This window comes from Salmo salar, chromosome 06, assembly GCF_965601325.2.
Source record: "Salmo salar chromosome 06, fSalSal1, whole genome shotgun sequence".
Lineage (NCBI taxonomy): Eukaryota > Metazoa > Chordata > Actinopteri > Salmoniformes > Salmonidae > Salmo > Salmo salar.
Window position 1 is genome coordinate 38,800,547 of NC_138296.1, and position 15,889 is coordinate 38,816,435.

General features: G+C 40.8%; 2 protein-coding genes across 2 annotated transcripts; both read right to left on the minus strand.

Moving 5' to 3' along the window:
* Nucleotides 1-3,325: 3,325 nt before the first annotated feature.
* LOC106607159 (cold shock domain-containing protein C2) lies at nucleotides 3,326-6,039 on the minus strand. The gene is made up of 4 exons (XM_014203799.3): nucleotides 5,902-6,039; nucleotides 4,197-4,535; nucleotides 3,855-3,977; nucleotides 3,326-3,626 (listed from the first exon to the last, which is right to left on the minus strand). Exons 2-4 carry the CDS (start codon nucleotides 4,376-4,378, stop codon nucleotides 3,452-3,454), a joined length of 480 nt encoding a protein of 159 aa, XP_014059274.1. The 5' UTR covers nucleotides 4,379-4,535; nucleotides 5,902-6,039; the 3' UTR covers nucleotides 3,326-3,451.
* Nucleotides 6,040-6,784: 745 nt separating this feature from the next.
* rpc8 (DNA-directed RNA polymerase III subunit RPC8) lies at nucleotides 6,785-13,272 on the minus strand (the record flags this gene model as incomplete). Its single annotated transcript, NM_001140994.2, is given in 7 exon segments — nucleotides 6,785-7,298; nucleotides 7,933-8,149; nucleotides 8,371-8,434; nucleotides 8,826-8,912; nucleotides 12,438-12,534; nucleotides 12,727-12,841; nucleotides 13,110-13,272. Coding segments are annotated over 6 exon segments (627 nt in total). The 5' UTR covers nucleotides 12,838-12,841; nucleotides 13,110-13,272.
* Between the last annotated feature and the right edge of the window lie 2,617 nt (nucleotides 13,273-15,889).

Consider the following 15,889-nt stretch of genomic DNA (forward strand, 5'->3'; position numbering starts at 1 on the left):
TTTTGGATCATTTGTTTTCTTTGTGGATGTAGAAAGTGACTAGTGTTGTCTTTGAACAAAATGGAGCGAGACAGAAGAGAGAAAAATCGTTTTTTCCCTCTGTGCCAGTCCACTTTCAGATTAAGTGCCTATAGAAAGTCTGCACCCCCTTGAATTCGTTTCACATTTTGTTGTGTTACAAAATGGGATTGAAATAGATTTATTGTAATTGTTTATCAAGTTTTTTACAAATGGAGAAGAAAAAAATGTATACTAAAATATAATAATTCCTTAAGTATTCACCCCCTTTGTTTAGGCAAGCCTAAATTAGTTCAGAAGTCAAATGTGGCTTAACAAATCACATAATAATTTATATGGACTCCCTGTACTCTGTGTGAAATAATAAGGGTTGACATTATATTTTTTTATGACCACGTCTTCCTCTGTCCTCCCAGGGCTTTTTCGAAAGCTTCAAAAATAAAGGGCAGTGATTGGTAGATGGGTAACAATAACATATCAGACATTGAATATATCTTTAAGCATGGTCAAGCTAAGAATTAAGTTGTGGGTGAAGCATTAAACCACCCAGACACATCAGTCGTCCTTCTGAACTGAGCTGCAGGACAGGAAGGAAACTGATCAGGGACGTCACCATGAGGCCATTGGGGATTTTAAAACAGCTACAGAGTTCAATGGCTGTAATGGGAGAGAACTGAGGATGGATCAGCAACATTGTAGAGTCTCCACAATAATGACCTAAGTGACAGAGTGATACAAATAATACAAATATACAGAATAAAAATATTACAAAACATGCAACAAGGCACTAAAGTAATACTGCAAAAAAACACGGCAAAGTCTTATGTTTGGGGCAAATCCAACACAACACAATACTGAGTAATTGCCTTCATGGTATGGGTATGCTTGACGGCGGCAAAGACTGGGGAGTTTTTCAGGATGAAAACAAATGGGATGGAGCTAAGCACAGGCAAAAACCTATAGGAAAACCTGCTTCAGTCTGCTTTACACCAGACACCGGGAGAGGAATTCACCTTTCAGCAGGACAATAACCTACAACACAAAGCTGAATATACACTGGAGTAGCTTACCAAGGAGACAGTGAATGTTCCTGAATGGCCAAGTTACAGTTCTGACTTAAATCTGCTTGAAAATCTATGGCAAGACTTGAAAATTGCTATCTAGCCATGATCTCCAACACCTTGACAGAGCTTGAATAATGGGAAAATGTTGCATAATACAGGTGTGCAAAGCTCTTATGAGACTTACCCAAGATGACTCAAAGCTGTAATCGCTGTCAAATGTGTTTCTAACATGTATTGACTCAGGGGGGTGAATACTTATCTAATCAAGGTATATAAAAAGAAATGTTCAAATTTTTTCTTTCTCTTTGACAGAGTAGTTTGTGTAGATTGTTGACAAAAAAATTACAAATCAATTTTAATTCAACTTTGTAACACAATAAAATGTGAAGAAATCCAAGGAGGGTGTAGACTTTCTACACAAAAGGGTTCTTCAGCTGTCCCCATAGGAGAACCCGTTTCGGTTCCAAGTAGAACCCTTTTTTATTCCAGGTAGAACTCTTTTGGGTTCCATGTAGAACCCTTTGTGGAAAGGGTTCAATCTGGAACCAAAAAGGTTTCTTCAAAGGGTTCTCCTATGGGGACAGCCGAAAAAACCTTTTAGAATCTAGATATCACCTTTTTTTCTAAGTGTTTAGACACTGTAGGGAGAAGTCTTACCTCATCTATGCAATTACATATAAATTATTCCTGCTACTTCAGTCTGCACCACTATAAGAAATGGATCTCACCAATGGCTTATACACCCTTTACATTACCGACCCAGTATATTCACAGGTACACATCCTTTAGTTGTATCAAATCAAATCAAATTGTATTAAAAGGTTAATGCCGTCTGCTACAAATATAATAATCTGTATGTCTTCACCCTTCTACCAAAGGCCATTAGACCTTCCTGAATGACAAAGGTCCAGTGGACTCACTTGTACAGTTTGATCGACATACACTAATTGTAAAATCATCATGTGATTGTTGAGTACTGTATTCATTTGAACTATGTTAATTGTAATAAATTATTTTATATCATTGTGCCAAGTGTGACTTGTTATTTTTTTGTACAACAGATGGAAAGTATAACTAAGGCATAGGCATGTCATTCTAATGTCACCTACTATGTATACACCCTTATCTCCAAAGATAAATACTAAAGAAAGATAACAGCCACCATAATTGTGAATCATAAAATGTTTTTAGTGCTCTTTCAAGGCTCATATAGAAATGAGGGTAAACTATAGCCACAGTGGCTTGTCTAACAGAAAATGCTCTGAACTGTGACCAATGGAAAACCTAGCATTTTAACAAAAACTAAAATATGAAATAAAACAACCCAAAACAGTAAGAATGAAGGACAGAAAAATGAATAGAAATAGCCTAAATATGGAGAAATGCTAAACATAATGGGCAGACATGAAACAAATACGAATAACTGCTTAGTAACAAACAAATTATCATTTCAGAACTTAAACAAATACATTAAAATGTATTTCAATTCCATTGACAGTGTGTTACAGTGTCTCTCAGACAATAGAAAAGTTTCAAATAGTTTCAAAAACCTTACAGTAATTTTCTCATACCATCATGGTGAGTTACAATTTGCAAACAGGACTACAAATTGCCACATGATAAAGCCTAACAGGAGTTGTAGTTGGTTTGGCAGTATTTCGGAATAGAAGTTCAAGTTTTTAAGTGCATTCGTTTGACTACAATACCCAAAACTTAAATCCAGTAACCTCAAAACTAACGGATACAAAAAAATCGAAACAATATGATCAAATAAATATATATAAATAAAAGGCAAAAATACAAAGATGGTTGTGTACCTCGAGAACATATTAATAGTGGCTTTTCCATTCACAGTAAAATATAAATCATTCTTCCAAGCTTTTTTTTTTTGTCTTACGCCCATCTCTCCCTCCCTTCTTCTCGATTGCTCTCTCAATCAGACGTTTCCGATTCTGTACCTCTAAACCTTCATCAGTTATTTTCTCTCCAACCTCATTTTGATTTCACACCAATAGTAATGCTTCTCCTCAAAATGGTGTTAGATTTCTCATTCTATTTCCTCCACCACTCCGCTCAGTCCCCTCACTCACTTCCAGTACCTTCAGGTTGAACATATTCTCCTCCCTTGCTTTTATGACTTATCAATCCAGTCTGTACTAACCACGTCCTAGTTCACAGATGGCCAACTTGTGTCCTGAGGAGCCAGTCAGTGTATCTAGGGTTTTGTTCCAGCCCAACTCTAGCACACCTGATTTAGACAGACTCTCCAGCACCAGTTGGCCGTCCCTGCCTGCCCTAGCCAGACCCCTCAACTTCCCACCCTAGCCCTCCCTGTAGCCAAGTGTAGATAAACAGGCCAGCGCTGAAGCCTAGTTCTCGTCTAGCTGGCTGATGATCTGGCCAGACCAGGTCTCATGCTTCGTCCCTGGGTTCAGATGAACTATCTTCACCTCCACGGCCTGGATCTTCAGGTTTTTGGGTGGGATCCGGGAGACTTTGTATGTGACCTCATCTCCTTCTACTGGGACATACTCGCCCTCGATACTGAAATAGATTGATTCATGATTTAGATGTTCATTTACTGTACAATATGAATATGCAGTCAGTTCCTGCTCTGAACCTTGACACAGTTTATCTGACACTGAACACTGATGTTACATTGCTGCTCTGAGATAGAAAGCTGTGAACACAATATTAAAAAACAGGGCATTCTGTTCATTTTAGCAATTTGCCAAGCTAAAGAAGGCTGCTGTAGTGATGAAGGCCACTCACTCAGAGATGTGAACAAAGATGTCATCTCCGCCATTGGTGGGGCGGATGAAGCCATGACCTTGTGACCTGCAGAAGCTCTTGCACACGCCCTTAAACGCTGGCCCTGAGGTGGCCCGCACCGTGCTGAATAGAGACAGGGGAGAGAGCATCATGTCCACTCTCAACAAAACATTACATCAACACACCATATCCCTTCTGCTACTGCTTGTGGAAATAAATTATTCTCTAAGAAGTTAAGGAATGTATATATAAACGTCATATAAGTGAACAATAATAAACATGCACTATCAAACCAATTCTAATACAGAAACGCATTCATGAGCAGCATATCTAGTTGCTTACGCTGAATAGGTGCGGTTGCGTTTGGTGGGCAGTGGGCTGGGCAGTGACCGGGGCTGGGGTGGCACTCCCCTTTCCCACACACGGCTGTCCTCCCTCAAGAAGGGGAAGGAGAGGGAAAGGGGTGCAGCCCGGGGGGAGCGCAGAGGGGCCTCTGAGGGGGACGTCAGGCTGGGGTCTGCCATGGCTGAGGCACGGGCCAGGTCGCTCTTCCTACCACTCTTCTGGTTCTTCACCACCTGGCCTGATGCTGACACTCCAGTTATGTATTTGTCTGCTCACTATCGCTGCTTTAATGTATCTTGCTATTGAGTACACATGTCAGTTTGTTTCAGCAAGTTTCTTAATGAAGAAAGAAAGAGAAGAAAACAAACAAAAGTAAAAAGCAAAAGTTGAAACAGAAGGAACAACTGAAACAAAGACAGATTTCATTAAGTTCATCCCTACTGCAGAGAACATTATGCATCATTCATAACAGCTTCATATTAAGATGGATGTTTGGATTTACATTACTGGACACTTATGGAGCCATTTAGTCGGACTACCCTGGTTAAGAGTATCAGCCTAGTGGCAATGTTTTGCCAAAAATGACACTGACAGCCTTTCAATTAATTGCAGACCATTTTTACTTTCAAATCCCATGCATTTCAACTGCCAACCATTCCTAAGTCTGCCCACAAACAATAACAGGCTCAACTTAGATATATGACTGTTGTTTACATTATGTATCAAGTCCTTCAAACTCAAGAAGAGCACAGCTTTAGGAATAGCTGCAACAAACGCAGTTAAATATATATATTTTTAAATAAAGCAGCCATGGTGGTGCATATTGGTGGCATGTGCACGCAATAAGATAGGACACAGCACACACTCCACGGCCAAGATGGCTTTGCATGGTTTAAGATTGTTACATTCTTTCGCTCTGCCTGCATCATCAAGGTTACAGTAAAACAGACAACTCTGACAGCTTGCATGTTGAGAACGCCGTCGACAGAGCTGCTGGCAAAACGCTAGCCGTGTTTCTGACGTCAGCATGCAATACGGGAAAGCGTTGGATAATGACTGCAAACCAAAAACATTAGGGCTGCTACATTGTAACACCAAAATTGTCAAATTAGAAAAGTAGATGATCCTTTCACGAGAATGCAAATTGACTGTTTAAAGAACGATATGAATCCGTTTTTATAAAGTAAAAATGAAAAAAGAGAGAAACAGTGAAGTCTATCTCTCTGGATACTTTCTCTGGGCTACATCAGAATTAAATATCTGAAATAGTCAATTGACTCGGCTCAACGTGTCTAAATATCGCAAGAAAAATCCCTCTACGTGAGACATTCATAACATTGTATGATTCGTCATGTTGCGGAGGCGTGCATTTCGGGTTAAGTGAATGACCAGTTTGCATTGCCAAATTATTATGTAATAAACAAGCATATCATCCGACTTTTTCTAATTTCCAGAACATTCGAAAAGTCGGCGCGCGCAAACAGAGACTGTATAGGGATGAGAGGATGAGTAGCCTCGTCAAAGGTATTCTATAGCCAACAGTTCTCATTATCAGACATTTCCTTTAGCCTATACTTTGGTCAAAAAGGCTGTCACACGTTAATGAATAGGCGATACAGATTTTATACAATCCAAACAATACCTGGCATACCCATACTTGAATATTTGTACAATTATAAAAATAAAACATCGGTCTACTTACTGCATTGCTAGAGTCCGTTTGTCGGTAGAGGACGGGTGTGTGCCTTGTCAGTTACTATTATATAACATGAATTAAATAAATAACAGTAAATACGCGTAGCCGCGCGGAATACCCTGATCTGCGGTGTGTTGTCGCAGCCGCTGGCTGAGATTACACCGAAGTCGAGAGAATGGGCGTGATGTTTATGATGTGTGTTTGCCGACAAATTTGTTGGCATAACAAGACTGCTATGCTCATACGCGTCAAAGCAGTTATTACATTAAACAATTATGTATTCGTATTGTAAACCATACTGATGTATTCCTTCATGTAATGGTGTAGGTAAAAACTAACCAAAATCAAGATCAGCATATGATACATTCATTTGGTCTGGAAGAATATGGCTTCGATGCTTTATCAAAAACTGCTTCAAAAGGACCAACTTCACACCCACTAAAATACACAAATTGCAGTGCGGTGTAGTGCTTGTGGGTTCATGACAACCCTTCCCAAGGACAGTAATTTCTTAATGATATTTTTGGGATACATGTCCTATACACAATTAGAAACTGGGTGGTTCGAGCCCTGAATACTAATTGGCTGACAGCCGTGGTATCAGCCATATACCACAGATATGACAAAACATTTATTTTTACTGCTCTAATTATGTTGGTAACCAGTTTATAATAGCAATAAGAAACCTCAGGGCTTCGTGAAATATGGCCAATACTCCGCGATGCGTCATGCCTGAGATCAGCCCTTAGCCGTGGTATGTTGGCCATTTACCATCACCTCCTCGGGCCTTATTGCTTAAATAACCCAACTCAAAATCATGCAAACAAAAATGATCACTGATGAAACACTATACTGGTCAAAAAGACAACACACAATTGTATATTTAGGTACACTCACAGACTTAGACAATAAATAGGCCAATTGGGGCCCTGTAGTCAGTCTTTCTTACGCACAGGGTGTAAATGCTGGTGCATAACAGTTATGATGGTAGTATTTACAATATACAGGGGGAAGTGGATCTACACCTTTGCAAGTGAGACAGTTCTCCCTGTCCCCGGCCTGTGTGCTCTATTAGAAATCCTTGCTACTGGTCCCTTGTCCTTGGGTCTGCCATTATGAAGACAGATAGGGCAGTTCCTATTATGGGAATCCTGGCTCCTCTACTTGAGCCCGCAGTTCTGTGTCTATTAGCATTGTGGACACTTCACAGGAGGCATGTTTCTCCAGTCTTAAAGTCACAAACTAGGAGGAGTGACTGAGAAGAGTCCAAAAAGAAGGTGCATGTCCAGCAGCTGGGATGAATACTTGACAGCTGTCTCCCCTGTTCTCTACTGTAATGGTCTCTCCTTTCACTAGCTGTTCCACCAGGACAGGAGGCCCAAGCCTGGCTCGCTAATGGTACCCTGATACACAAGAAAGGCAGGGAGGGAAGGAGTGGAATTAATTATGGCCATTAGAGAAAACTGACTTATAATATTGAAAAAGACCTTAAAAATAGTAATTTGTAATGAGGATGTATGATGTAAAACCTAAAGTACACCTATGTGACGGACATCACTATGCTGCTAACAGTTTTGCCTTCCCGAATGAGTGGTCCTTTGCGTCGCAAGCACAAGTGACTGCCCTGCTTGACAAAGTACTAACCAGTTCCACTACCCAAAAGGTACCAATTCAGCAGCACCATCACCATAGACTTAGATAGACAACTCCAGTGCCTCAAAGCTTGTTTTAGCATGGGCAGCACCATTGAGGACTTTCAAAATGTTTAAGTAGTCAACTGGGTGGGACTTCCTATGGGTTAAGGAAAGATCACATAATTCCACCCAGGTCATCAGGAGAATTCAGCCAATGAATTATACTCCTGAGCAAACATTCCATACTTGCTCACTGGACATTTTGGGTGAGCTTACCGGTACAATTTAACTCAGTCACATATGCTGTATATAGACACTTGAAATTATTAAATTCACAACAATAGTAATTCAATCTTTTGTAGTGTGAAATAAGTCTGTGTTCTATCAGTGAGCGCCTTCTTACTAGCAGTGTGTAAGGGGCCTCTTTCTTCTGGCCACCCTCCTCTGCTCCTGGAGCTGCAGGGGTGTCGGTTGCTGCGGCAGAAGGGCCTGTGGGCGACGTGTCCAAGAAGACTTCATCTGTGACCCGGAAGCGGATGTCCTCACCTTGGTCCATGTAGAGGTCATGGGCCCCTTCGTCCGTCTCATACTCCCACACCCACACCTGCTCCGCTTCATCGCTGAGGCAGCAGTCAAGTAGCGCTTGCTAGATTGCTTTATTTTCAGTAGCTTTTACAGGTAAACTAAAATGTCTATCAGATAGCTATCAACATGAGGAGTTTAATTAACATTTACACAATTGTATTCCAGAGCCATCTACTGCAACTCAGCTTTAAGCAACAAATTGTCAAATGTACACATTGGTAAGAAATACACAAACACACATCACTGGGCAGGATACAATTTCGCAGGCTGCTGTAGGGACTCTGGGGGAATGACGATGTCATCAAAGAATCCTAGGCTGACTGTGAAACAAAATATGGCAGTGTGAACAAATCTATACAGACAGACTGCCACATCAATGTTATACTTCATACCGAGACATTCTCCCTGTTGATCCACTTTATACATTGAGAGAGAGACCGGGTCGGTAGGAAAACCACTGCAGTGTGTACAGACTCCTCTGGGGCTGTGACGGTGGTGTATAAAAAGCATCTGACCCAAATTAGTGTATCAGCAAATCACAGCATGTTCAAGTGTTCTTATTTTCACACAATGAGGCCTACTAGTCCAGAATAGACATGTGTTATGGACAATGCTGTTGCACTGAGTCATATAGGCTATTAGGACTTAACATTCAGATGGGTGGGGAGAAAACTGGAAGGTGGGGGGGAAAAGATGAGGAGTTTCTCTCACCATGTACTCCTTCTTGGCTGCAGTATTTGATCTTGCCAACAAGAATCTCATCCAAAAAAGGGTGGAACACAACATACCTGAAGTGTACTAACAAACAGAGTAGGGAAAAGATAAGGTCACATCAAAATGGACAGTCAATCCTAAGAGAAAGTCCCTGCCCAGAAACAACTCCTAGGCTGTGACCTCCAGGCACTTGTGTAGATCTGATAGTAATATGGTGCAATAGGGTGAAAGTTCCACCTAACCTATCAGAGGGCAAGGTGGAGCTACTTCTATAACATATGGAATGCCGTGTGGGTCTTTGCATTTCAAAAAAGATACGCGTCAATTAAGCTTTTAATTTGACGTGCCAAATAAAATTATATTATAGAATGTCCTGTGAACTAAATTTGCATGCGCAAGCAGAGCCCCACCACTACAGTCAGTAGCACGGTCAAAGCTGGGGGAAAAAAGTCTGCAAACAATCACACACATTGGCCACAATGTATTTACAATACCACTTTGGTAATAAGCCTATTTTTGTTTGACTGAATTGGAAAACGTCAGTGTTAGCATTTGAAATAAGATCAGGATCAAACGAGCAGGATCAAAAATGTTAGCTAGGTTGTCCAACATTCTCCCAGAATGTAACGATTCCAGAGGCAGGGGAAAAAGGATGGTGATCCTGCTGCTTCTGACACCTAGCTAGTAACCGAAAGGTTGCTAGATCGAATCCCTGAGCTGACAAGGTAAAAATCTGTTGTTCTGCCCTTGAACAACGCAGTTAACCCACTGTTCCTAGGCCGTCATTGTAAATAAGAACTTGCTCTTAACTGACTTGCCTAGTTAAATAAAAGGTGGAATAAAAAAAGTCACTGGTCCAATGAACGTGTTTATTTTCGAACGCTCTGCATGGAATTATTACTTTGTCTTATCTAAGGTAGAAAAAAATACAGGTTAAGACAAAGTAATAATTCCATGCAGAGCGTTCGAAAATAAACACGTTCATTGGACCAGTGCCGTTTTTAAAATGTTATTATTTTGCGGCCTTTTGACCACGTTTATTGCATTAATATTGATTTACAGGTAACAAGTGAATACATTTTTGGGCTGAATCCTAAAACAATGTATTCACTTGTTACCTGCAAATCAATATTCATATGAAACATGTAGGCCTATCAGTGACATTAAGCAGGTTTCCATCCAACCATTTCATGCAGATGAATTACACATAAAAATGTTTTACTCACAGCAGGCCTGATGGAAACAGCACATTTGAGGGCAAAATGTCAACAACACAAAATACACTAGACAAGGGTGGACAAATCTTTTGCCTGTGAAAGATTATGCAATAATCGTGGTCGAAACGCCGCAACTATTGATATAATAACCATCATGTCGAGGTTAACTTGGAGTCACGCAATGATATGTTACGTTGCAGCCTACTACCACCATGCCATGGGAAAGCATGAAGAGTTTAAAGGAAGATTAAATAAACGATGATGGTGGTCAAACCTGTGATTTTCCTGTGTTTTATATATACACAGTTGAAATCAGAAGTTTACATACACTTAGGTTGGAGTCATTAAAACACATTTTTCAGCCACTCCACAAATTTCTTGTTAATCTTGTTAAACTGTAGTTTCGGCAAGTCGGTTAGGACATCTACCTTGTGCATGACAGAAGTAATATTTCCAACAATTGTTTATAGACAGATTTTTTTAACTTGTAATTAATTCACTGTATCATCCATTGGGTCAGAAGTTTACATACACTAAGTTGACTGTGCCTTTAAACAGCTTGGAAAATTCCAGAAAGTTATGTCATGGCTTTAGAAGCTTCTGATAGGCTAACTGACATCATTTGAGTCAATTGGAGGTTTACCTGTGGATGTATTTCAAGGCCTACCTTCAAACTCAGTGCCTCTTTGCTTGACATCATGGGAAAATCAAAAGAAATCAGCCAAGACCAAAAATTGTAGACATCCACAAGTCTGGTTGATCCTTGGGAGCAATTTCAAAACACCTGAAGGTACCACGTTCATCTGTACAAACAATAGTAGGCAAGTATAAACACCATGGGACCACGCAGCCGTCATACTGCTCAGGAAGGAGACGCGTTCTGTCACCTAGAGATTAACGTACTTTGGTGCAAAAAGTACAAATCCCAGAACAAAAGCAAAGGACCTTGTGAAGATGCTGGAGGAAACAGGTACAAAAGTATCTATATCCACAGTAAAAACAAGTCCTATATCGACATAACCTGAAAGGACGCTCAGCAAAGAAGAAGCCACTGCTCCAAAACCCCCATAAAAAAGCCAGACTACGGTTTGCAACTGCACATGGGGACAAAGACCGTACTTTTTAGAGAAATGTCCTCTGGTCTGATGAAACAAAAATAGAACTGTTTTGGATATATTGAAGCAACATCTCAAGACATCAGTCAGGAAGTTAAAGCTTGGTCGTAAATGGGTCTTCCAAATGGACAATGACCCCAAGCATACTTCCAAAGTTGTGGCAAAATGGCTTAAGGTCAACAAAGTCAAGGTATTGGACTGGCCATCACAAAGCCCTGACCTCAATCCTATAGAAAATGTGTGGGCAGAACTGAAAAAGCGTGTGCGAGCCAGGAGGCCTACAAACCTGACTCAGTTACACCAGCTCTGTCAGAAGGAATAGGCCAAAATTCACCCAACTTATTGTGGGAAGCTTGTGGAAGGCTACCCGAAACGTTTGACCCAAGTTAAACAATTTAAAGGCAATGCTACCAAATACTAACTGAGTGTATGTAAACTTCTGACCCACTGGGAATGTGATTAAAGAAATAAAAGCTGAAATAAATCATTCTCTCTACTATTATTCTGACATTTCACATTCTTAAAATAAAAGTGGTGATCCTAACTGACCTAAGACACAGAATATTTACTAGGATTAAATGTCAGGAATTGTGAAAAACTGAGTTTAAATGTATTTGGCTAAGGTGTATGTACATTTCCAACTTCAACTGTATTTACACACTATGAGGTTGGAATAACACCATGAAATTGAAAAGAATGATAATGCCCTTTTATTGTAAGCGCTGTTTGATAAGACCCCTAAAATTTCAGCCTGTTTTGGAGGGATGGAGTTTTGGCCTGCCTGGTGAAGTGATTTGATATTAAGATACAAATGGCTGTATTGGGCCTTTAAGTACACTGTAAGCTTGCAAATGTCCAATAAATATTGAGGATTGCTAGTGACATGATCGGTGTTTGGCTTTATCAAATAAAAAGTATCTTGCGCTTATCCACATCTCATCATATAACCTACTCTGTCAACTTTATAAGTGAACTGTTGTCTAGAGAGCATATGCAAAAACCCGATTGAGCACGTTTGCTATTTATTGTAACAGTTTGTGACAAAACCATCGGTCGAGTTTAAAATTCAATGGAAATATTGAACTTCCATTTTTTATTCGGTACAAAGAAATGTAAGCACAAAAGGGCTTTTTATGTGCACTGTCATCAGACAGCTTTTTATCTGTAACAAGTCCGTTTGATGGAAACCCACCTGTGGTGGGAAAATGTGCATAATATTCTTATGCTGATTTATAAATATTTCCATGAAAATCTGTAGCAATTTTTAATTTCCTTACCTTTGGTGTGGGAAGCTCCATCACCTGGGAATATGTAGGAATCCTCCAGTTTTGTGATGTCATACAAACAGATACAGAGGCCAACCTGGTAAACCACCTGTGGAGATGCAGGTGAAGAACAGCCAAACATAAATAAAGCAGATAAGTTAACAAGACTACAATGTCACAATCGTGTTAGGCTAAACAAAGCAAACAATAAAAGATTAACTCAGCTGACAATATACAGAACCCCTGTCCACTGATGAATAGGGGAGTAGGTTACAGTATCTTTGGTACTGCATCCTCTCACCTTATTGGCCAATTTCTTGTTGAGCTCTTCGGCTATGGCTTCATTGAACTGCCGCTGGAAATTCCATGGGGGGATTCTGACAGTGTCAACCATCTCCACTGCCACGAACATGATTCTGGTCCGAGGAAAAAGAAACAATATAGAGTAGCTATGAAATCACAGAAAAATACCTTTCAGACAGGGTGGTATGACAGTAAGTCTGCCATATGTTAAAGTGCTATAGCACAGGTACATTTACCAGCTACCTTATCATATTCAATTCCATTGTTACAGTGTAATGAAACAATGTAGCTAGTAATGTATAACAATTTCATCAAGAAACATGTTATCTCCCTAACTAGCTAACACAGCATCACTGTCCTGAAACTGTTAACGTTACCTACCTTTCAATCCTTCAAACTACTCAAATTATTTAAATTCTGACAATGTATCTTCAACTGCAAGGATCAACATCTTAATAGTTTAAATAAATACTGGTATCATAGATAAATTGACACCAAAATCTCTATCTTCGTGTCGCTAGCTTCCTAAAATCTTCTTTTTTTTTACACGTGTTATTGATTTACAACATTATCGTGACCGTTTACGGCAGGTCGCAATCTTAAAGGCACAGAACGCTTTTTTTCCCCAGCAATTTTATTTTAGTATTTCGTTCGTCAAAGTTCTTGGCTTCCTCCTCTGGTCTCCTTTCCTTATATGGTCTTTTATTTTAATTTTATTTTTTTCACCTTTATTTAATCACGTAGGATAGTTGAGAACAAGTTCTCATTTGCAACTACGACCTGGCCAAGATAAAGCATAGCAATTCGACACATACAACAACACAGAGTTACACATGGAATGAACAAAACATACAGTCAATAATACAGTAGAAAAAAAGAAAACAAAAAGTCTATATACAGTGAGTGCAAATGAGGTAAGATAAGGGAGTTAAGGCAATAAATAGGCCATGGTGGCGAAAGTAATTACAATATAGCAATTAAACACTGGGATGGTAGATGTGCAGAAGATGAATGTGCAAGTAGAGATACTGGGGTGCAAAGGAGCAAGATAAATAAATAAATAAATACCGTATGGGGATGAGGTAGCTAGATGGGCTGTTTACAGATGGGCTATGTACAGGTGCAGTGATCTGTGAGCTTCTCTGACAGCTGGTGCTTAAAGCTAGTGAGGGAGATATGAGTCTCCAGCTTCAGTGATTTCTGCAGTTCATTCCAGTCATTGGCAGCAGAGAACTGGAAGGAAAGGCGACCAAAGGAGGAATTGGCTTTGCTGGTGACCAGTGAGATATACCTGCTGGAGCGTGTGCTACGAGTGGGTGCTGCTATGGTGACCAGTGAGCTGAGATAAGGCGGGGCTTTACCTAGCAGAGACTTGTAGATAACCTGTAGCCAGTGGGTTTGGCGATGAGTATGAAGCGAGGGCCAACCAACGAGAGCGTACAGGTCGCAGTGGTGGGTAGTGTATGGGGCTTTGGTGACAAAACGGATGGCACTGTGATAGACTGCATCCAATTTGTTGAGTAGAGTGTTGGAGGCTATTTTATAGATGACATCGCCGAAGTCGAGGATTGGTAGGATGGTCAGTTTCACGAGGATATGTTTGGCAGCATGAGTGAAGGATGCTTTGTTGCGATATAGGAAGCCGATTCCAGACTTAATTTTGGATTGGAGATGCTTAATGTGAGTCTGGAAGGAGAGTTTACAGTCTAACCAGACACCTAGGTAATTGTAGTTGTCCACGTATTCTAAGTCAGAGCTGTCCAGAGTAGTGATGCTGGACGGGCGGGCATGTGCGGGCAGTGAAAAATTGAATAGCATGCATTTAGTTTTACTTGCATTTAAGAGCAGTTGGAAGCCACGGAAGGAGAGTTGTATGGCATTGAAGCTCGTCTGGAGGTTAGTTAACACAGTGTCCAAAGAGGGGCCAGAAGTATACAGAATGGTGTCGTCTGCGTAGAGGTGGATCAGAGAATCACCAGCAGCAAGAGCGACATCATTGATGTTTACAGAGAAGAAAGTCGGCCCGAGAATTGAACCCTGTGGCACCCCCATAGAGACTGCCAGAGGTCCGGACAACAGGCCCTCCGATTTGACACACTGAACTCTATCAGAGAAGTAGTTGGTAAACCAGGCGAGGCAATCATTTGAGAAACCAAGGCTGTCGAGTCTGCCAATAAGAATGTGGTGATTGACAGAGTCGAAAGCCTTGGCCAGGTTGATGAATACGGCTGCACAGTAATGTCTCTTATCGATGGCGGTTATGATGTTTTTTAGGACCTTGAGCGTGGCTGAGGACCTTAGAAAGACAGGGTAGGATAGATATATGTCTGTAGCAGTTTGGGTCTAGAGTGTCAACCCCTTTGAAGAGAGGGATGACTGCGGCAGCTTTCCAATCTTTGGGAATCTCAGACGATACGAAAGAGAGGTTGAACAGGCTAGTAATAGGGGTTGCAACAATTTCGGCAGATCATTTTAGAAAGAGAGGGTCCAGATTGTTTAGCCTGGCTGATTTGTTGGGGTCCAGATTTTGCAGCTCTTTCAGAACATCAGCTATCTGTATTTGGGTGAAGGAGAAATGGTGGGGGCTTTGGCAGGTTGTGGAGGGTGCCAGGCAGTTGACTGGGGTAGGGGTAGCAAGGTGGAAATCATGGCCAGCCGTAGAGAAATGCTTATTGAAATTCTCAATTATAGTGGATTTATCGGTTGTAACAGTGTTTCCTATCCTCAGAGCAGTGGGCAGCTGGGAGGAGGTGCTGTTATTCTCCATGGACTTTACAGTGTCCCAGAACTTTTTGGAGTTTGTACTACAGGATGCAAATTTCTGTTTGAAAAAGCTAGCCTTAGCTTTCCTAACTGCCTGTGTATATTGGTTCCTAACTTCCCTGAAAAGTTGCATATCACAGGGGTTATTTGATGCTAATGCAGAACGCCACAGGATGTTTTTGTGCTGGTCAAGGGCAGACAGGTCTGGAGTGAACCAAGGACTATATCTATTCCTGGTTCTACATTTTTTGAATGGGGCATGCTTATTTAAGATGGTGAGGAAGGCACTTTTAAAGAATAAGCAGGCATCATCTACTGACGGGATGAGGTCAATGTCATTCCAGGATACCCCGGCCAGGTCGATTAGAAAGGCCTGCTCGCAGAAGTATTTTAGGGAG